Source organism: Lacerta agilis, chromosome 17, assembly GCF_009819535.1.
Source record: "Lacerta agilis isolate rLacAgi1 chromosome 17, rLacAgi1.pri, whole genome shotgun sequence".
Lineage (NCBI taxonomy): Eukaryota > Metazoa > Chordata > Lepidosauria > Squamata > Lacertidae > Lacerta > Lacerta agilis.
In genome coordinates, this window is record NC_046328.1 from 23879214 (window position 1) to 23900581 (window position 21368).

General features: G+C 49.9%; 1 protein-coding gene across 3 annotated transcripts in view; it reads left to right on the plus strand.

The window, feature by feature from the left end:
* The window catches only part of PC (pyruvate carboxylase), a 252297-nt gene extending 234653 nt beyond the window's left edge, over positions 1-17644 (plus strand). For all 3 annotated transcript variants that reach the window (XM_033174390.1, XM_033174391.1, XM_033174389.1), the window contains 9 exons: positions 6937-7158; positions 8329-8485; positions 9130-9370; positions 9650-9899; positions 11481-11725; positions 12285-12464; positions 13758-14006; positions 14795-14935; positions 17189-17644. In XM_033174390.1, coding sequence (XP_033030281.1) covers positions 6937-7158; positions 8329-8485; positions 9130-9370; positions 9650-9899; positions 11481-11725; positions 12285-12464; positions 13758-14006; positions 14795-14935; positions 17189-17437 — 1934 coding nt within the window. In that variant the 3' untranslated portion in view covers positions 17438-17644. The remainder of the gene's footprint in view (positions 1-6936; positions 7159-8328; positions 8486-9129; positions 9371-9649; positions 9900-11480; positions 11726-12284; positions 12465-13757; positions 14007-14794; positions 14936-17188) is intronic.
* Positions 17645-21368: the final 3724 nt, after the last annotated feature.

Consider the following 21368-nt stretch of genomic DNA (forward strand, 5'->3'; position numbering starts at 1 on the left):
AAAGTCCCAAACACTACAACCTTTCCTCATAGACAAGTTGCTCCACACCCTCTGATCATTTTGGTTGCCCTTTTCTGAAGCTTTTCCAACCTTTTCTATGTTCAAATATCTCATGATTAAAAAAAAAATGTTTAAAAGCCACTGCCATGGGGCAGGATACTGGCTTTGGGCCAGGGTGCTGTGGGAAAGCCTGTTTCACTCCTCTGACATTACCTCCCCAGGGCTGCTCTTAGTGATCCTGGAGAGATGCGGAGACAAAAATACTTGCATCGTCTCTCATTCAGTGAGGCTGTTAGCCACTTGGAGAGTATTGAGAGTGATCTGGGTCAGGAAACAGCCCAATTTGGCCGTGGTGGGGTAGAGTGGTTCTAACCCAGAATAAAAAGGCATAATGGCTATGCTCTGCCTCCATAGTTGGAGGGTGTAAATGACTCTGAACACCAGTTGCTGGAAACTGCAGAAGAGGGAGGTGCTCAAGTCCTTCTTGCCGGTTTCCCGCAGGCTTCTGGTTGGCCATTGTGAGAACAGGATGCTGGACTAAGTGGGCCTTTGCCTGATCCAGCGGGCTCCAGGGAATCCTCCACAGTGGAATTCATTCCTTCCTGGAGCGAAAAGTGCTGGGTTCCCAGGACCAAATGTTCCAGCCTGCATCTCACAGCAAGAACTAGGGTTGCTGCGAGTGTGTGGGGGGTAGAATTCTCTGTCCATTTTGTTCACTTTGCTCTGCTCTCATTGGCTGAGGTGGGAGACAAATTGCTGCTCTGACTGATGGCATCCCTGATGGTAGGATTCCTGGGAGGGAGCTGGCACCCATGACTGGGCTTTTTGGAGGTGGGTGGAAGTGGGGGATACGCCATCCTCCTGACAAATCTGGGCCAGATGCCGCTGGATTGCAGCCCTTTCCACTGCATAGCCAAGGGCTTTAGTGCAACTTTTGCCAAGGCATCAGAACGGATCCAAAGGGTAAGGCGTTGGGTGGCTGTTGGGGGCCATCTGGAAAATGTGTCATGAACGGGGGCCGGGGGAGAAGCAGAGGCGGCATGTGCCACATGACATGATGCATAATTTAAGGCTCTTCTGTCTCTTGGAGTTGCACCAGGGCCCATGAGCTGGATGCATTTCAGAGAAGGCTGCGCACAGGCTTTCCCTTCGCAAGGCCTTGCGATATGGAGTCTTGGTGGCCTGCGGTACAGGCAACTCCCCATTTATGTGCGTTCAAGGCACACACGAGCGCAACTGCGTGCATCACCATGAACTCAGAAGTGGTACGAAACGGAGCAAAAATGGCCCTTAAAAAGTGCGAAAATGGCGTGTAAACAGTGCCTAGCGATCCCACAAGCCTTTGCAAGTGCAATCCCAGGAGCCCTTGTGCCACCCTGGCATAGGAAAATAAGAAATGCCTTATACTGAATCAGACCATTGGTCCATCTAGCTTAGTATGGTGTACACGGCTTTAAATACCAGGATTGGGAACATGCTGAAGCCGGAATAAGTGGTCACAGCTCCTTCATGGAGGTTTCTTAATCCATCAGCCAGCACTTCTCTGATGGTCCCTCACCACAGAGGGACAAATCTGTCAATTTTGGTTCCTCCCACTTTCAAATTTCCCTGTTCAGTTTTCCACATCTTTGCATCAGTTTGCAGCGACTGTGTAGCGTAGTGGTTAGATTGTCAGACAAGGACCTGGGAGAGACCAGGGTTCAAATTCCCTCTTGGCTGTGAAGCTCACTGGGCAAGGTTGGGCCAGTCACTTGCCTGCCTGACAGGGTTGTTGTGAGGATTAAATGACAGGGAAAATCACTACCTTGAACTCCTAGGAGAAAAAGGTGGGCTATAAATTATTATTATTACCATTACCATTATCATCATTATTAACGTAAGAGCCTGTCCATGAGTCCTATAAAAAGTTTTCTCTATCCACTTTCTCCATGCCAGGCGTCATTTTATAATTTTATAAACTTCAATCATGTTGCCTCTTACTCGCCTGTTCTTTCAACTAAAAATTATCATCATCACCACATGAAAATGTGTCAGCATTTTCCTGTGCATTTCCCCTAACACCCACATATTTGCAAGCAATTTCCCCTAATATAATGCATTTTTATGATACTTTCACTAATACTTGCATTTTATGTGCACGCTTTCCCTTGCTATGAACCCAGCATTGGGAGCATTAAAAGAGGAACGAAGGGAGGACGCCTCTCACCTCTCCTTTAAAGCCCCACGCAGGGAAGGACCACCAGAACACAGCAGCAAGAACTCTCTTTGGAATTCCGTCTGGCCAAATCAGGTTGGGATGGTGGGCTGAGGGGTCCAAGGAAGGACTGTGCCAGTAAGCAACCAAGCCACCGACCGCTGGATCTCACCCCTCCTTGGAACTCCATGCCCTTCCACCCCTCAAGCTCCATGTGGTCCAGTTAGTGTTTGAGACAGACAAAGCCCCATGCGCAGCAGTCCAAAAGTGGTGACAATCAGATGGTCGTTGGATCTTGGGAAGCCTTTCTCAAGACCCAGCAAGCAGCAGGCCGTTGGTGCTTTGCAGGCTGTCCTTCTCCCCACCTGGATCGGTTTCAGATGCAGGCAAAAAACAATCAGCTGGCATCATGTGACTTGAATGGCAAGTGGGAAGCCCCGCCCACCTATCAAACCTCGCCTACGGTGAGGCATAGATCTGCCCAGATCCACTGCCCAGATCCAGTTCACCACCCCTCAACTAAGTCAGGCTGAGAGCAGACGCACTGAAATCCAGTCCAGACCTGGTTTCAACAGGTCCCCACGGAGTATGTCTGACATTGGATATCACTCAGTGTCCTTTTTCTGTTTTACATCAAAATGGTGCTTATCATTCCCAGACAAAGGTGTTTTAAGTGTTGGGACAGCAGGAGCAAATCCTGATCCACTCCTGTAATCGCCACAGTGCTATGATTTCAGTGAGTTTTGGAATGCAAAACTGCAAATGCTCAGAGTTGACAAACTTTGGGTCTCTCTCTCTCTCTCTCTCTCTCTCTCTCTCTCTCTCTCTGTGTGTGTGTGTGTGTGTGTTTTGCCCAATTATTAGAGATGTAACAGCACTTGTAAAGCATGGTGGTGGTGGTGGAAGAGAGAAGGCGAATATTAATTGTGTGCTCCACAGCTGAAGTAATAGATGTGGCTGTCTTAAAAAAAATGTTTTTTTGGGGGGGGGGGTAATATGTAAGATTATGGAGCTGAGGGTCTAAAATTACCAAGCAGCTTCTGTGAACTGGAATAGTACCAGGTGATGTGCTGTTCCATCCCACGCCCAGAGAAAAGCCTGCATTCTAAATGAATTATGCAGATGAAGCTAATTTGCATCAATGTGCATAATTCTGTTTAACCATGGAGTGAGGAGCGCCTGGCACCTTCTGCTTAAGTGGTTGGACCCTGTTTATTATCCGCAGGCAATACTAATGCTTCACATTATATAGCGATTTCAGAGTATTCAGGGAACTTTGCATACCTTAACACAGTCGTCCTGGAAGCAACTAGGTCAGTGTATTGTAGATGAGGGTTCTAAGCCAGGGAAGGCCTAATGACATTTAGGGTGCTTCTGTTTGGGTGTTTATTGTGGCATGGGTGATACTCAGGTGCAGGACCCTTCGGCCATTGTTGACATTCAAAAGCCAGACTGTTTTCACATTCCAAGGAAAATCTGATTACAGTGGTATCTCAGTTTATGAACTTAATCCATTCCTGAAGTCCGTTCCTAAACCAAATCCGTTCTTAAACCGAGGCACACTTTCCCTAATGAGGCTTCCTGCCACTGGTGCCCTTCCACCATTCGGATTCCATTCGTAGACTGAGGTAAAGTTCGCAAACCGGATCACTACTTCCGGTTTTGCGGAGTTCATAAACCGAATAATTCGTTAACAGGGCTGTTCGTAAACCGAGGTACCACTGTATTATTTTTTAAAAACAACAACAACACACACACACAACTGCCCATGACCCATTTACAATCCTAGAATCATAGAACTGGAAACACTCCTGGCGAGTTCAAGGCAGACATGAGACAACCTGACCAGGGCGGAGCAGCGTGAAATATGGCAACTGGGGAATTTCTCCTTCACCCACTTTTTAGTGCCAAAGGTATATTCCCAAATACAGTCGAATGGAATCCGTTCTGGAAGTCCATTCGACTTCCAAAACATTTGGAAACCAAGGTGCGGCTTCCAATTGGCTGCAGAGAGCTTCTGCAGCCAATTGGAAGCCGCATTGGACGTTTGGGTTCCAAAGAACGTTCGCAAACAGGAACAATCACTTCCACATTTGTGGCGTTCGGGAGCCAAAACGTTCGATTGCACAAATTCACGGAGGAGGAGAGGGCCGTCAAAGGCACAGACACAGTGCTATGCTCTGCCTCCACAGCTGGAGGCCACAATGCGTCCAAATACCATTTGCTGGAAACCACAGGAGAAAGCTCTTGTCCTGCTTGCGAGTCAGCCACTGTGAGAACAGGATGCTGGACTAGCTGGGTTATGGGCCTCATCCAGCAGGGCTTTTCTGATCTTCTTAGATCTATGCCCAGGACTAGAGGAGAGGCGGCTTTTTCTCCTCCACCTGACTTAATCCACACAATGCAGGCTGGGTTCCCCTTTTGCCGAAATGCAAGGCAAACAACCCCCTGCGAAAATCGGTGGGTGGGAGAGGAAGAGAGAATCTGCTTGTTTCTCGTTAACGCCTGCTAAATATTTGATGGGTCTAACGAGCCGGCGTGGAAATCTTCATAAGTGCGCAGGGTGGCGGGGAGGGAGGGGGGGCAGGCAGATATAATAGCCGCCTGATTTACAAGCCTCCCTGCTTTTTTATGATTGATACGTGAGGTTCAGTTTAATTATATTGGATTCCAGCCTTGTATCATTATTACAGCAGTTTATTTTCTTTGTCAGCGGCTAATCCCCAACCTAAGCCAAGCATTAAGAGAATGAAATAAGGCTGTTTAAATCTTATTAAATTTCCCCCGAGCCAATAGTTAAATCCGTGGCGTGTGTGTGTGTCTTAGAGGAGATACTGCAGACCCCGGAAGAGGTAGCCACTTCCGTATGCGGGACGCACACACACAGCCCACAGGCCTGTTAGCTAATGGGCCATTGCATAGGCAAGCCTTCCCCAACCTGGTGCCCTTCAGATGTTTCGGATCAAATGTCCCATCAGTCCCAGCCAGCATACGTAGGTCCAACACCAGCAAGAGGCAGTGTGGTGTAGTGGTTAGTGTTTCAGAGTAGGACCTGGAAGGCCAGGGTTCAAGCCCCACACAAACATGAAGCTCCATGAGTGATCTTGGGCCGGTCATTGCCTCTCAGCCTAACCTACCTTGCCAGGTTTTTTGCGAGGCTGAAACAGGAGAACCATGTGCACCACCTTGAGCTCCACAGAGCAGGAGAAGGTGGTATATAAAGGTAATAAATAAGTAACTCTGGAAGGCACCCAGTTGGGGAAGGCTAGGTTAGACCTATTAGGGCACAGCTCACCTACCTTTTTTCAGGCAGTACGTAGTTAAACTGTGGAACTCCTTCCCACAGGAGGCAGTGGGGGCCGCCAACCTGGATGGCTTTAAAAGAGGATGGGACAAATTCACAGAGGAGGGTAAGGTGGGTCAGTAATGCCCACAATGACAGTTGGAAGCAGAAATGCTTCTGAATACCAGTTGCTGGAAGCCGCGGTGGGGGGGGGGAGTTGCTCTCGCACTCGGGTCCTGCTTGTCGGCTTCCAGTTTGGGCATCTGGTTGGCCCCTGTGAGAACAGAATCCAGGACTAGATATGCCATTGGTCTAATCCAGCAGTCTCGTCTTACGTTCTTTCGTGGAAAGCGTTAGAGGCCCTCACAGCCACACTGCAACCACATATGCCGCCTTGAGTTTCTGTGAAGGAAAAGTGGTAAGTAAGTAAGTAAGTGGGGTGGGGAGTGCTTTAGCTTCTTCTGCCCCCCCCCCATTTAGTGAGGGAGTTTCCTGGAACTGGGGAGGTTTTGCAATCTCCAGGAAAATCACTGCCTGCCTGCCTCTCAGTGTCTCACACACACACACACAGAGAGAGAGAGAGAGAGAGAGAGAGAGAGTCTACACCAGGCATAGGCAACCTTCGGCCCTCCGGATGTTTTGGACTACAATTCCCATCATCCCTGACCACTGGTCCTGTTAGCTAGGGATCATGGGAGTTGTAGGCCAAAACATCTGGAGGGCCGAAGGTTGCCTATGCCTGGTCTACACAATGAAAAGGCCTCCCCCCCCCCAATACCTAGTCCCAGAAAGAGGAAGAGCAGTTTCAGGGATCGCAACTGGAGTAGGAAGAGTTGAGCTCCTCCCCTCCCCCTTGCCATTTGACTTCAAATTGGGTGTGGCTTTTTTCAATTAATGCCTCTCCAATTGCAACCACCCCAAAAACCATGCCCACCCCCACCCCCATGCAGCAATTAGCCTTGAAAGACACCTTCTTTTTTTGGCAACACTATATGGCTTTCTCCCCCCAATACCTAACTGCAATGAGTGGTGGGACTTAGAAGGGAAGGTGAGATTTTGGCATTGCGCAAGGAGCCACTGAAATTTGAAAGCCCAGAGTCCACCACTGGGCTGGTGGGAGTCAGGAGTCCAAGATGGCAATGCTGCTGGGGCTGATGGGAATTGGAATATAATGTGATGAATATGAAATAGATAGTTAGATCTTTGTAGTTTTGTATTTTTGTAGTGTTGTAGTTTTGTAGTTTTTTGTTTGTTGTTGTTTTACTGTATTTTGTATTGCTTGTCTTATTGGAAAATTTAATAAATTTCTTATTAAAAAAAAAGGAATCCAAACTAAGTGGAGGGCACCGGGTTGGGGAAAGCTCTTCCCAACAGTGGCCAGTCGAGCTATTTCCGCAAACTCCTCTGACTCAGTTTCTCCCCTGTGTTCACCCCTCCACTCCCTGTCTTTCCATAACAGGTCAGCCGCCCACCGGTTTCCGAGACGTCCTTCTCCGCGAGGGCCCTTCCGGGTTTGCCAAGGCCATTCGCCAGCACCGAGGCTTGCTCCTGATGGACACCACCTTCAGGGATGCTCACCAGTCGCTTCTGGCCACCCGAGTCCGCACCCATGACCTGAAGAAGATCTCGCCCTTCGTGGCGCACAACTTCAGCAACCTCTTTAGCATGGAGAACTGGGGAGGTGAGAGGTCTCCTGGGCCAGCTAGAGGGGGCTGCCAATGGCTGCTGAGCCACAACAGCTGTGCTTCCCCCCAGAGTCAGACGCAGGATGGCTCTGAATGCTAGTTGCTGGGAATCGCAGATAGGGAGAGCCATGCTCTCGCACTCAGGTCCTGCTTGCGGGCTTCTCATTGGGGCATCTGGTTGGCCACTGTGGGATCAGGATGCCGGACGAGATGGGCTTTTGGCCTGATCCAGCAGCCAGGCTTTTCCTATATTCTTTGGGCGAATGCAGCCCTCAGCAGCAGGCTATTCCAGATCTTCGGTTATTTAGTATTAAGGGAGCCACACTCAGCACATGCTCTCCCGTCACTTCTCTTTAAAAAATATATATTTTTATTGATTTAAACGTGAACTTGCACTGCAATAATATACAAGAACAAACAACACAAAGCGAAAGAAGAGAACTGAATGAGAACTAAAATGAAACATAAACACACTCAAATTTGGCTTGTTTCATTCACATTCCCTGGAAAAAATATTATTATGACTAGTGTTGGAGGTAGTAACATTTTGAGAACGATTTATTTTACTTATAAATATCAGGATATCGTCCTCAAGGTCGCATGATATTCTCACGTAAAGCTAAGAAATCCAGATTGTGGCATATTTCACAGGAGGCCTTTGAACATTTCATCATTAGTACATGAATTTTTACCGCACAGCTGAAAATAAATCTTGATTTGTGTGTCCTCTGGTATTCCTTAATTTTTTGTGTTCAGTACATTCTCAGGTCCTTCGTTCTCTTCCTAATTATTACCATTTTGTAGAAGCTGAGCCTTTGAGGCTTTCAAAATGAGCCTGGGGAGGAAGAGGGTCCAAATCTTGAGCCCCCAATTAAAAGCTCCTCCAGACGTGGCTACCAGCCACAATGGTTATGTTCCGCCTCCACAGCCAGAGGCATCAATGCTTCCAAATACAATTTACTGGAAACTCCAGGAAGGGAGAATTGCTCATGTGCCAGGGTTCTGTTTTCTGGCTTCCCAGAAGAGCCAACTGGTTGGCCACCATGAGAATATGATGTTGGAATACATGGGCCATTGGCCTGATCCACCTGGCCCTTCTTATGTTCTTGCAACATTGCACTGATGCTCTCCTCCCTCTGCCTCCTCCTCCCATCTACCATCCTCAGGCGCCACCTTTGACGTGGCCATGCGCTTCCTCTACGAATGCCCCTGGCGCCGCCTCCAAGAGTTGCGCGAGCTCATCCCCAACATCCCCTTCCAGATGCTGCTGAGGGGGGCCAACGCTGTGGGCTACACCAACTATCCAGACAACTCTGTCTTCAAGTAAGTTCCTTGGGTGATGATCTGCAGTCTGGCATCCCAATTATGCAGGATAAGCAAATTTTCTAAAATTACATGAGCAGTTTGGGGGGGGGGGAATAGGACTGAATCAGTATTGCTTACACCGACTGGCAGCATCTCTTTGGGATCACGGGCACGGAGTCTCTCCCAGCCCTACTCGAAGGTGACATCGGGGGTTGAACCCGGGACCTTCTGCATGTGAGGCAAATGCTCTACCACTTGAGATATGGTATGGCCCAATTTGTATTTGCATGCCACTTACATTTCAGCAAATCCCTACTCAGTTTACAATGCGAGTTAAACTAAGTAGCTTAAATATTGATTCTGCCTGAATAGCTCAGTTGGTAGGGCATGAAGCTCTTAATCCCAGGGTCATGAGTTTGAGCCCCACCTTGGGCAAAAGATTCCTGCATTGCAGGGGGTTAGACTAGATGACCCTCGTCATCCATCTGCAATTCTGCGAATCTATAAGGCATATGCAAAGCATTGTCCGAGAACATCTGCTTTCTATAAAATAGAATGTAGGGTCTGTGGGGTGGGGGTTGGAATTCCCTTGTGCCCCCTTCGTGCCCCCCTTGTGCCCCAAGCCCTCTCTCCTCAGCGATCCTGCACGTTCCCCTCCTCAGGTTCTGCCAAGTGGCCAAGGAGAACGGAATGGACATTTTCCGGGTCTTTGACTCCCTCAATTACCTGCCCAACATGCTGCTGGGGATGGAGGCAGCTGGGCAGGCAGGAGGCGTGGTGGAGGCCGCCATCTCCTACACGGGGGATGTGGCTGACCCTAACCGGACCAAGTACAACCTGGACTACTACGTCAACCTGGCCGAAGAGCTGGTCAAAGCTGGCACCCACATCTTGGCCATCAAGGTAAAAGGAGGCCCACCACTGGGTCCCCAGTCCGAAAGGGTCTGAACCCCACACAACAGAGGGTCTCATTCCCTTCCCCGTTTTGGTTCCCACTGCATCCGCCATTTTCCTTGTGGCTCCTCCCATATTGTGCTTCAGCTCCTCCCTTTTCACTGACTTCTCCCTTAATGAAGCCCCGCCCCTGGCCTTACCCTGCTCCTGCTCCCCCACCTTGCCCTCGCACCAATCCCTCTGCAGTCCCCACCTCAGCCTCCCTGAATGCCTCTCTCTCTTTCTCAGGACATGGCCGGCGTCCTGAAGCCACAGGCCTCCTCCATGCTGGTGTCGGCCCTGCGGGAGCACTTCCCCAACATCCCGTTGCACATCCACACACACGACACATCGGGCGCCGGGGTGGCCTCCATGCTGGCTTGCGCCGCCGCAGGGGCCGACATTGTGGACGTTGCCGTGGACGCCATGTCTGGGATGACCTCCCAGCCCAGCATGGGCGCCATGGTGGCCTGCACCCGCGGGACTGAGCACGACACAGGTGCGGAATCGGGCACGGGGAGGAGGGAGGGGCTTCCAGAGATTAGAGAGGCGGGACTTCCTCTTGAAGGAAGGGAAGCAGGAGACCTTGAGGTTTGTCCCCGGCGCCAATGCTGTCCCTGGCCGCAGAGGCACCATACATTTAAAGCGCTATTGCAAGCCATCATGGCTTCTTCCCCCAAAGCATTCTGGGAGCTGTTGAGAGTTGTTAGGAAGCCCCCTATAAGCCTCATAGAGCTACAGTTTTCAGAGTGGTTTAACAGTCTAGAGGGAACTCTGTGAGGGGAATAGGGGCCTCGTAACAACTCCCAGCACCCTGTACAAACGACAGCTCCCAGGATTCTATCATAGCATTCTGTTTGGCTTTTAAATGCATTTTGTTTCACTAAAAAAACAAAGAAAAAGAGCATAGTAAAATACTGTTACAGCAGGTTGGAAGCAGCATAAGGTTGGGCATTATCACTGAACTTGTTCTGAAACATTCCAGAAAAATACAATTTTTTCCACAAACCTGTTAAGCTAGTTTAGATGTATTCTTTTACAATAAATTAGCTTAATTGTAATTGCTATGGGCCAAATTTTCTCAATCCATTCAGATGTGTTAGGAAATATGCTTCCTCCTATTTTTAGCTATTATAATTTTAGCAGCAGTTATAAAGTTGAACACTGTTTCTTGATCATTTTCTATAATAACCTATTTTAGATGACCAAGCAGAAACATTATTGCTTCCAAAGGGTATATAATACCCTAACCTATCAGAGATATTAGCCTGAATGGTTTTCCAGAATATTTCTATTTGAGAACAATCCCAAAAGATATGTATGTAATCTGCTTTATTTAATTTGCATAGCCTTTTAAATGTGTGGTGTGAATGTGACCCATGCTTTTGGAAGCTAGCTAAAGGCATGTCTTTTTCCCAAAGTTTTTGAAAATTCTGATGGTTTACATTTCTATTGAGTAATTCTATGCTGCTTCTGGAGTTGGTGATACGGTTTTGATGTTATTTAAATTATTAAGAATTCTGATACTAAAATCCCTAAAACTCCTGATTGTTTTGTAACCACCTGTGGGACCTTTTGGTGAAGGGTGGGTAATAAGACATATTTAACAAATTGCTACTGCAAGATGTGGCAAAGGCTTCAAAAAGTGCCAGCCTAAAACATTTGCCTGCCTGAGGCAAAGAACAAAATGGCGCCCTCCCTCCCTTACACATAAGAGCCAACCAGTTGACAGTTGTGTCTTACTTCAAGACTAGTGATGGGGCCACACCCTCCACTGCCCCTGAGAGCAGCTTAGGGGGTGCAATGCAGGCACAATTCTGCCCCCCCCCAGCACCTCGCCATTGATTCCCAACCCCTAGCATCTGCCCCCTGAGGTATTCACCTCACCCTGTCTAATGGAAGGGCTGGACTCCATGGTGGCTTTTAAAAGAGGATTGGACAAATGCATGGAGGAGAAGGCTTTCAGCATCTGCTAATCCCAATAGCTACTGTTCCCCACCTGGGCTAAAGCAACGAGGCTTCCCATTCCTACCCCACTACATAGAACTCTCTTCCCTCCCACCCCACCCTCTTGACTCAGGCATCCAGATAGAGAAAGTGTTTGACTACAGTGAATACTGGGAGATGGCGCGGGGCCTCTACGCCTCCTTTGACTGCACGGCCACCATGAAGTCCGGCAACGCGGATGTGTACGAGAACGAGATCCCCGGAGGCCAGTACACCAACCTCCACTTCCAGGCCCACAGCATGGGGCTGGGGAACAAGTTCAAGCAGGTGAAAAAGGCCTACGTTGAGGCCAACAAGCTCCTCGGGGACCTCATCAAGGTAAGTGGCGCCTCGTCCAGGGCCCAACTTGCAGCGGCTTCCCTCCCATCCACAGCAAGGAGAGGAAGGGTGGGCCTGTGGGGCAGCCATGGCACCAAAGAATCTCAAGGTCATGAGTTCGAGCCCCACCTTGGGCCAAAGATTCCTGCATTGCAGGGGGTTAGACTAGATGGCCCTCGTGGTCCCTTCCAACTCTACGGTTCTATGATAAAGATGCCATGGGGGCTTTGTTCTTTGGGGATGGAGCGACTCCTCTGTGAAGGCAGATTGCAGCATTTGGGACTTTCTAATTTGGAGGAAAGTTGAGCAGAGACAAAAGTTTGCAAAATTCTGCATGGCATGGAGAAAGTGGATGGAGAAAGGCTTTTTCCTTCTCCCGTGACACTAGAATTTGGCAACATCCACAGCAGATGGGTGGGTTTATTTATTTATTTGCTTTGTAAAATTTCTATGCCTCTTGACCATAGGGAGAACCAGCGGCTCATCGGCCTCTCCCAAGAGGGAGCCGTCTTCTCACCTTTTCCCTCTTCTTCCCCCCACCCCTTCCTGCTCCCTGCAGGTGACGCCCTCCTCCAAGATTGTGGGCGACCTGGCGCAGTTCATGGTCCAGAACAACCTGACGCGGGAGGAAGTGGAGGCTCAGGCAGACGAGCTCTCCTTCCCACTTTCAGTGGTGGAGTTCCTGCAGGGCTACATTGGCATCCCCTACGGGGGGTTCCCGGAGCCCTTCCGCTCCAAGGTAAGTTCCTTGGGTGTCAGGCATGGAGAGTCCTCCCCTCCCTTCTGCAACTTCCCAGATAAGAATTAACAAGCAGTTGATAGATTTATAGTCCTTTTATTACAGCGTCATGTTGTGAGCACAAATACACAGCTCTCCGTAAGGAAGCAGTTGTCTAGTCTAATCATTCTTCCGGCTACTGCAGTATTTTGGGCACCAACAGGAAGTTCCTCCCTCTCTCTGACTCCTTTCTTCTCTGATACATTCAGATCTCTGAGTCCGAGGGGAGGTCCCCCACACTCTCAAGAGACGTCTCCACTAGCTGCCCCCTCCCTTCTGGTTCTGTTGTCATTATCTCGTAACTGGGTAACTCCCCCCTAAGCTGTTCAGCTCCTGCCTCTCTCTCTGCTTCTGAACATGCTGTGAACAAGCGATGTGACTTTTCCCCCTCCAGCTCTCCATCGGAGAGAAGCTGGTCTGCCATAGAATGCATTCCCCAGTCCTCATCTTCAGACCATTCCCTGACATTGGAGTTCCATGGATGATAATCATGTCAGACATGGGACTGCCACCCCTACTCACGTTGTTCGCCAGTGCAGCCTCCCACCACCCCTCTGGTCAGTGACCAAAATGAATTGATTCCTAACTCCCACCACTCCCTTTACCCCTCACACAAACCCCCAGCCCCTCATACCCCTACCATTCTCACAGCTTCTTCAACCGGCATTTTCTTCTCGGTTCCCTGCAACGCTGCTTTACTCAAACTTCTGTCGTTGCTTTCAACCACCAATTCCCCCTCTCCCTTTTCCCCATGCTGACTTCCTGCAAATCCAGATTTATGACGCAGCATTGCAAATCCTACACTGTGGTGGTGGTGCATTCTTATGTATTTAGGGAGACACTCAGGTCAGTCATACTCAGAGGAGATGCTTTGAAATCAGCAGAGTTAAGTTACATCAAGTCCACCAAGTTCAGAAGGTCCACTCTTGAGTGGGATTAACTGGGTCGCACCTCAGGAAAATCCTTCTTAAGCAGAAGACCTTGGGGGTCTTTCTTCATTTTGGCTGGTAACAGATTCCAGAGGGCTGGAGGCACAACACTAAAAGGCCCATTTCTTACATAAGCAAAGTGCACCTCTGGAACATGCAGTTCTCTCAGCAGTGCCCTGTCTGAGTTTCCAGTTAGGGATCTCTGGGGCAAGGTGGTCTCTGAGGTCACGTGGTCCTCAGTTGTTTCCCGGCGCCTGGCCAAGACCATTCTGCCTGAGTCACCACATCAGGGACACGAGCTGTTGTCTCCTTTGCACTCCTCCAGGTGTTGAAAGACCTGCCCCGTGTCGAAGGCCGCCCGGGGGCCTCGCTGCCCCCCATGGACTTTGTGAAGTTGGAGAAGGAGCTGTGCGAGCAGCACGAAGAAGAGATCACCCCAGAGGACGTCCTCTCGGCCGCTATGTACCCTAAGGTCTTCAACGAGTTCAAAGATTTCACGGCCAACTTTGGCCCCGTCGAATGCCTCAACACCCGCCTTTTCCTGGAGGGGCCGAAGATCGCGGAAGAGTTTGAGGTGATCCGAAGGGTGGGGGGCAGAGATTCACACAAGCCCCTTTGCCAAGAAGCAGAGGGAGTGGGGCGCCTCCAACCTGGGTGTAGGTGCTCTTCCCCAGCGATCTGTGGGGGGGAAGGACCATTATCAGAAGCTGGCAATGTCTCAATGAGGGGCAGTTATTTGCCCCTCCCCACACTAAGGTACCTTTGGGGCAGCAGTACCACATAGTCAGACTGGACGTCTTTCCTAACCCTGCCTGGAAATGTCATTGCAGAACAGATGTTTGGTCACTGAGCTAAAGCTGTGTCCTCAAAAACAAAACAAGTTTCTAGTCTGCATGTTTCTGCATAAAGGGCTGATCTTGAATAGGGATGAGCCTGGATAGCTCGGGTGGTTAGAGCGTGGTGCTGATAATGCCAAGGTTGTTGGTTCAGTCCCCATATAGGACAGCTGCATATTCCTGTATTGCAGGGAGTTGTGCTATATGATCCCCAGGGTTCCTTCCAATTCTACAATTCATCTGTCAAACCATAGGTTTGTTTAGCTCAGGATCCTCTTCACAGAAAGGCACAGGAAGCGGCTGCCTACTGAGTCAGGCCATTGGTCTGTCTGGCTCAGTGCTGTCTACAATGACTGGCAGCAGCTCTCAGGGGGTTTATGAAGGTGTCCCCCAGTCCTACCTGGAGATACCAGGGATTGAACTTGGGACCTCCTGCATGGAAAGGAGATGCTCTTCCTTTGAGCTTTGGCCTAGCAGGGCCTCCAGGGCAAGGGAACTCAGAGCTCGCTGTCTTCCTGACATGCAGGTGGAGCTGGAGCGTGGCAAGACCCTCCACATCAAAGCCTTAGCGCTGGGAGACTTAAACCGGGCCGGCCAGAGAGAGGTCTTCTTTGAAATGAATGGGCAACTGCGCTCCATCCTGGTCAAGGACACAAAAGCCATGAAGGTAAGATTACCCTGTGGATTTTGTGTGCTGCAGCAGAAGCTAACTTTAGTTAAATAATGTTTGATAACAACAACAACAAACAACAACAACAACGGTTCATTTATTATCACCCCACCCGTCTGACAGGGTTGCCCCAGCCACTCTGGGTGGCTTCCAACAAATTATAAAACCACAGTACAAGATCAAAAATTTAAAATTTCCATAAACAGGGCTGCCTTCAGATGTCTTCCAAAAGTCAGATAGTTGTTTATTTCCTTGACAACTGATGGGAGGGCATTCCACAGGGCGGGTGCCACTACCGAGAAGGCCCTTGAATCCTTGATTGGTGCACACCTTTAGTTGAAAACTATAGAATAAGAAAGCTTATGGTTATGGAGAGCCAGTGGTGGTCTAGTGGTTAGAGTTTCAGACTAGAACCTGGGAGTGATCAGGGTTCAAATCCCCCCACTCGGCCATGAGACTCACTGGATGACCTTGAAGGCCAGTCACTGATGCCTCTCATCCCAACCCACCTCACAGGGTTGTTGTGGGGATTTAAAAATGAGGGAGAGAACCGGGCACACTACCTTGAGCTCCTTGGAGAAAAGGTGGGGTATGAAGGCATTAAATAAATAGGAAAGAGTGTGACAGTGGAACAGACTCCCACAAGAGGTGGTGCACTCTCCTCCTTGATAGGAAAGAGTTCTATAGTCCTAGCTAACTATCTAGTTGGAGAACCAAAGAAGCCACGCTTGCCCCTTTGTTCTCGGAAGATACATCCAAGATGGCTTCACATCTCAAGGTCAAATGAGACTGGGAGGAGGAAGTTGTGAATAGGATGCAATCTAAGTAGTATCAGTCTAACTTCAAAGGGTAGAGAGAGGTCATCACAGAGTTCAAAGGTACGGGGATGATCTGGGAATCTGGAGGTCTCTTATCTGTTTAAACGCCATGCTAACCCCTTTTCTGAGTGGCACCCAGACTTCCAACGGGTAATAAATAAGCAGGCTAGCCATGAGCAAATAAGGACCAGGGATAGATAAGTGGGTGGACAAGCTGGCGCCAAGATCCAGATCACAGCTTGCAAGATTAGACTTTCAATTCGGGAAGATGAATAGAGTGCCCTTTCGGGTGCGTTTGTTTTGCTCGATTTGGATGCTTTTCTAATCATTAAAATTCATCTGTGCCCTCCTGAAAAATAATAATCTTGCAACCAGCAATGCAAATATTAAAAATAACAAGATTCATCAGCACTGAAATGCCAGTAACAATCAGCGTCAGAGGTGGGTAAGTAGGGGGTTGAAAATACAGTTCTTACTCACCAGCGGTGATTTAACAAATGACAATACAATGCTGGTATTGCATCCCTTTGGGGCCTGGTCCCTTCTCATCTGATCCAGCACCTTACCCTGCATCCTGTTCCCAACAGAGGGCTCAGCCAGATCAATCCAAGAGATCCCTAAGAGGGGGCATGAAGGAAACAGCTTCTAGCATGACAGGAGGGATACATAAGGAGGTTCTCTTGGCTAACCGCTGAAAGCCGACAATAGACTCCCACTCCTCCGTGAATCTGTATCTCCAGTTACATTTTTAAACAATCTATGAGCCAGTCTACATGTCCAGAGGACTGATATGATGTCAGCCGTCTGGGGAGTGTACTGTTTCAAATTGGGGGGGGGGTGGCATAGTCCAATGGGCTCCTGTGTCAAAAAACAACAGTTAAAATACCAAATTCTACACACAAAGAAATCAAGAGAAATCTAGGTTATACCTTTAGTCTAAATCTTTGGCCTTAGTAAGAGCTGAGCTGTTCAGCAGTGGAACAGACTCCCACCAGAGGTGGTGGACTCTCCCTTCCTTGGAGGTTTTTAAGCAGAGGTTGGATGACCATTGGTCATGTATGCACTGAGGATTCATGAATATTATTCAACACTATCTTAATTGTTAGTTGCAGATTTTGCTGAGTGGTTTTATTGTACTGAACCTTACTGGAATCTTGTCTATATGCCAATAAGGGTTTGAGAATTGAAAAAAAAGAAAAGAAAGTATGATCTAGTTGAGATGCCTGCATTGCAGGGGGTTGGACTAGATGACCCTCAGATTCCCTTCCAACTCCGATTTATACCCTGAGACTACAGCTCCCATCAGCCAGCCCCTACTTGGTGCCCTACAGATGTATTGGACTACAGTATCTGGAGCTGATGGGAGTTGTAGTCCAGACTGGGGAAAGCAATCCTGTCATATCATTCCTCTCCTCTCTCACTTCTACTCCAGGAAATGCATTTCCACCCCAAAGCCCTGAAGGACGTCAAAGGCCAGATTGGGGCCCCCATGCCCGGGAAGGTGATTGACATCAAAGTGCGGGAAGGGGACCCCATCGAGAAGGGGAAGCCCCTCTGCGTCCTGAGCGCCATGAAGATGGAGACGGTGGTCAACTCGCCCTTGACGGGAACCATCAAGAAGATCTACATCAAGCCAGAGATGAGCTTGGAAGGGGACGACCTGATCTTGGAGATCGAGTAACCAGCCCTCCCCTGCTCCAAAAGCAGAACAACTTGTCCCACTCGCACGCACATGACCACCCACTAAAAACTGCTGTTTCCCCTCCCTCCGCTGTAACCCAGGCCCTTGCAACAGAGTCTTTAAGCCCCTCCATCTGTAGAAACTCTTCACCTTCTCCCCACCATCCCCTGCCAGGCCTGAATTCTGAATGCTTCAGATGGGGGGGGGGGGGAGTCCCCAGAAATAAAAGTTGGCGGGAGGGAGGGATCATGTGGCTCTGGGAGACACGGCAAGTGCCCACTGGTTCCAACTTAGGAAGCAGACAAGGAAAAACCCTTGGGGGGGGGGATTTCAGCTGCTGCCTCCTTTCAAGAAAGTGATAGCAATTTCAGCCCCCTCCACCGAAAGTGGAGCCTTGGAGAAAACAGACCTGAGTGGGGAAGGAGACCCCATCCCCATAGCTGCACATGCGCCCTCTGCCCAGACCCCATGGACCAATTTAGGGGGGTGCAGGGAGTTGTGCTAGGGATCCCATCGCCTCTTTACCACCTCCCTCTGCTGCTGCCCGCTGCTGACTTCACTACATGCCTCTCCCCCACCTGGGGGGGGGGAATCTTCCTTCCTCAGAGCTCCCCCCTCCCCCCCCCCGCACCTCTTAGAATGAACATTTCAGGTCCAGCATTGCCTTATGGTTGGGGAGGAGGGGGGCGGGGTTAGGACCCTCCCTTCCTCTTCCATCACTCACTTCCTTAATCACTCATTATAATTGCCAAATCAGAGACTTCTTCTCAAGCCAAATTGCAGAGCAATGGGGGCGGGAGAAACCTTTGGGGGGGCAGGGCGGTTTAGCTCCCTCCCCCCACATGTGATGTACAAAGCAATCCCAGTCACCAGAATGACCTAGGCCAGCTGCCACCAACAGGGTAGCCCTCTGGCTGTTTTGGACTACAAATCCCATCAGCCTCAGCCAGCATGTGCTGATGGGAGTTGTAGTCCAAAATGGCCGTGTTGGCCTCAGATGGTGTGTTGTTTACAGGGTTGTTCACCGAGGGCTGGGAGGGGAACCAAGGTGAGGTCCCCTCCTCCTCCTCCTCCTCCTCCCGCCCGTGGGTGAGGGAACAAAACGGAATAATGGAGCGCAAATCATTTCGACTCCACACTAAGGAACTGAACTGAGCCGGCTGGCATGTCGGCATCTGAAGAATAATGGGATTATTTGATGAGACCGACAGGTGAAACGTGGGACCCACAGAAATTTCACTTGAAAGAAACGAAATCTATATAAATATCTATATAAATATCTATATATAAAAGTTCATCAAGACAATCCTGTGTGTGGCGTGTGGATCAAGGGAGGGTCTGTGTGGGTGTGATGGCATCTCTCTCCCTCGGACCGAAGAAACTGAACGCTGGAAGAAGATTCAGGACAGATAGAGGACAGAGCTAAACTGTGGAGCTCCCTCCCCTCCACAGGAGACAGTGACAGCTACTAAGCATAATGGCCCTGCTGTGCCTCCACAGTCAGAGGCAATAATGCTTCTGAATACCAGTTGCTGGAAGACACAGGAAGGCAGAATGATCTTGGGATCAGGTTTCCCACATGCTTGCAGGTTTCCCACATGCATCTTGTTGGCCCCTATGAGAGCAGAAGGCTGGACCAGGTGCCTGTTGGCCGACTCTGAACTCTGGCTCCCTCTGGTTGCTGCTTTAATGCCCAAATGCTTCTCAACACTTTGCACACAACCTTTTGCACGCAAGCTGTGGTCCGGGGTGGCTAATGGCTTTGAGGAGCTCCAAGGGCCGCGTTCACACTTTTCAAAAATTTTGGGGGCCGCATGGCAGCAGCTGGTCTGTGCAACCTCCCCACCACATTCTTCCTATGAATGTTGGGCACACAACTCCCCTCCCTCCAGCTGATCACCCCCTCCTCAAATGATCAGTCTGATGATAGGTGGGGGGGGGGGCAATCAGCACCCTCTTGGTGTACTGGGCTGGGGGAGAGACCAAGTGCTCTGCTTATTTCAATCACCAAAATGGGGAACGGGGTCCTCGGGAGGCCAGAAAAGCATGGCTAGGCTGAGGGGGGGTTGATGCAGTCCGTCATATCTCATGCCACTTCCCTCTCCCCTTTTAAAGAATATCTTTGCTTGGTACAATGCAAGACACAGTGCCTGTGTGTCTCTGCCCACCCACCACCTTAATTTGCCCAGAAGCACAAGCTGGAGCTGGGTGTGGGTGAGAAAGAATGAGACAGGAGTCACGTTCAGTGTTGGACAAGATGAGTCTCCGTTTTTAAAATAGCTGCACAACCTACAGTTCTCAGCAATAGGTTTCCCCAGATTTGGGGGGGGGGGGAAGAGGGCCCAATACACACACTACATCCTGGTCCCAGGAAAACCTGTTGGTGCCCCACAGCTCAGAACAAGCCCTGGCAGCGAGAGTGATAGAATCATTGGAAGGGACCCTGATGATCATCTAGTCCAACCCCCTGCAATGCAGGAATAGGCAACTGTCCCAAATGAGGATTGAACCTGCAGCCTTGACCTTATCAGCACCACGCTCTAACCAACTGAGATATCCAATCCTCTGAAAGTCAGCCCGCACTTGCATAAGTCAACATACGCACATTGGCATCATAGGATCCAGATCTCCACAAGTGCTTCCACTACCACCCTGACTTGAAGCAAAAAAAAATGCCCCCCCCTTCCGAAGGGGCATTGGGGGCAGTTCGCCCTGGGTGTCATCACTGGGGGTGGTGATGTTCGGCGGGCGTGCCGCCTGCCCGTGACTCCCAAGCCTACCCCGAGCCGTCGGGGGAAGGGATGGAGCTGTGCTGCCTTGCTGGCGGCCTTCCCCCTTCATTTTGACAGCCCAGGGGAGGCTTGGGAGTCACGGGCGGGGGGTGCCATTGCCCCCTGCTCCCAGGCTGCTTCCTGGGGGTGGGGCTCCACTGAGCTGTCAAAGGGAAGGGAGGAAGGCTGCTGGCAAAGCGGCGTAGCTCCACCCCCCACCCCCCGGAAGCAGCCCACCATGGGCGGCTCACCCCCTGGGACGCTTCCCCCGCCCCATGACCCTGCCCCTGGGTGCACAGCATGTGCGCTGCTCTGGGTGCTGGAGCAGCTAGCTCCGCCTCTGCCCTTCCTGCCTTTCAGGTGAGCATCCAAGCTGGCCCCAGGCCACAACTTCTCTGTCCCATTGGCTTGGGGGCTGGAAGAGGGGGGCTTAGAAGAAGCCAGTGCAGGGAGGAGTAGGCAGTAGATTTGCCAACTTTTTAATCTGACATTGCTCCTGTGGTATTAACTACCACCTCCTGTTACGGAAATTGAACAGGGGGAGCTTTTTCGACCATCGGAAGGGAAAGCAGTGAGGAAAGTCTGCTAAATTTCAGCAAGGCCAGCAGCTGCTGAATGGCACAGAAGCCCTCCCTGCACATGAAAGTTGGCAACCTTTCTAGGGAGACTCTCCCACAGACGCACTAAACTCCTCTGCCCAGGTGGTTCTCCTGCCTCTGCTTATAACTACTTCCCCCACACGCAGCCTCTCCTTCACCAAAATGAGGAAATGCCGACTTCAAAGACATCTTCTTATTAACACGTCAATTATTCTTAAGCTATTATTGTCTTTTCAAACTGAGGAGTGAATTTTCGGAGAATTAAGTGAGCACTCAGCGGGGGCTGCTGAGACAAAACTCAGCTGGCTCTTCACGGCTGTAATTAGCTACCTACGTGTGTGTGTGTGTGTGTGTGTGTGTGTGTGTGTGTGTCAGGGAAGAGTGATGTGCAGGTCATAAGAAAGAAAAAAAGCAGTATCGCAGTCTGCGTTCAAAGGTGAATGTTTGAGGACATTCCATAGTAGTAAAGCGGGTGTTCCATGTAACAGCAAGGACATTTGAGGTGCACAGAGAAAGGAGGAACCATATAGGGAAAAATGGGTTTTTAAAAATATAAATATT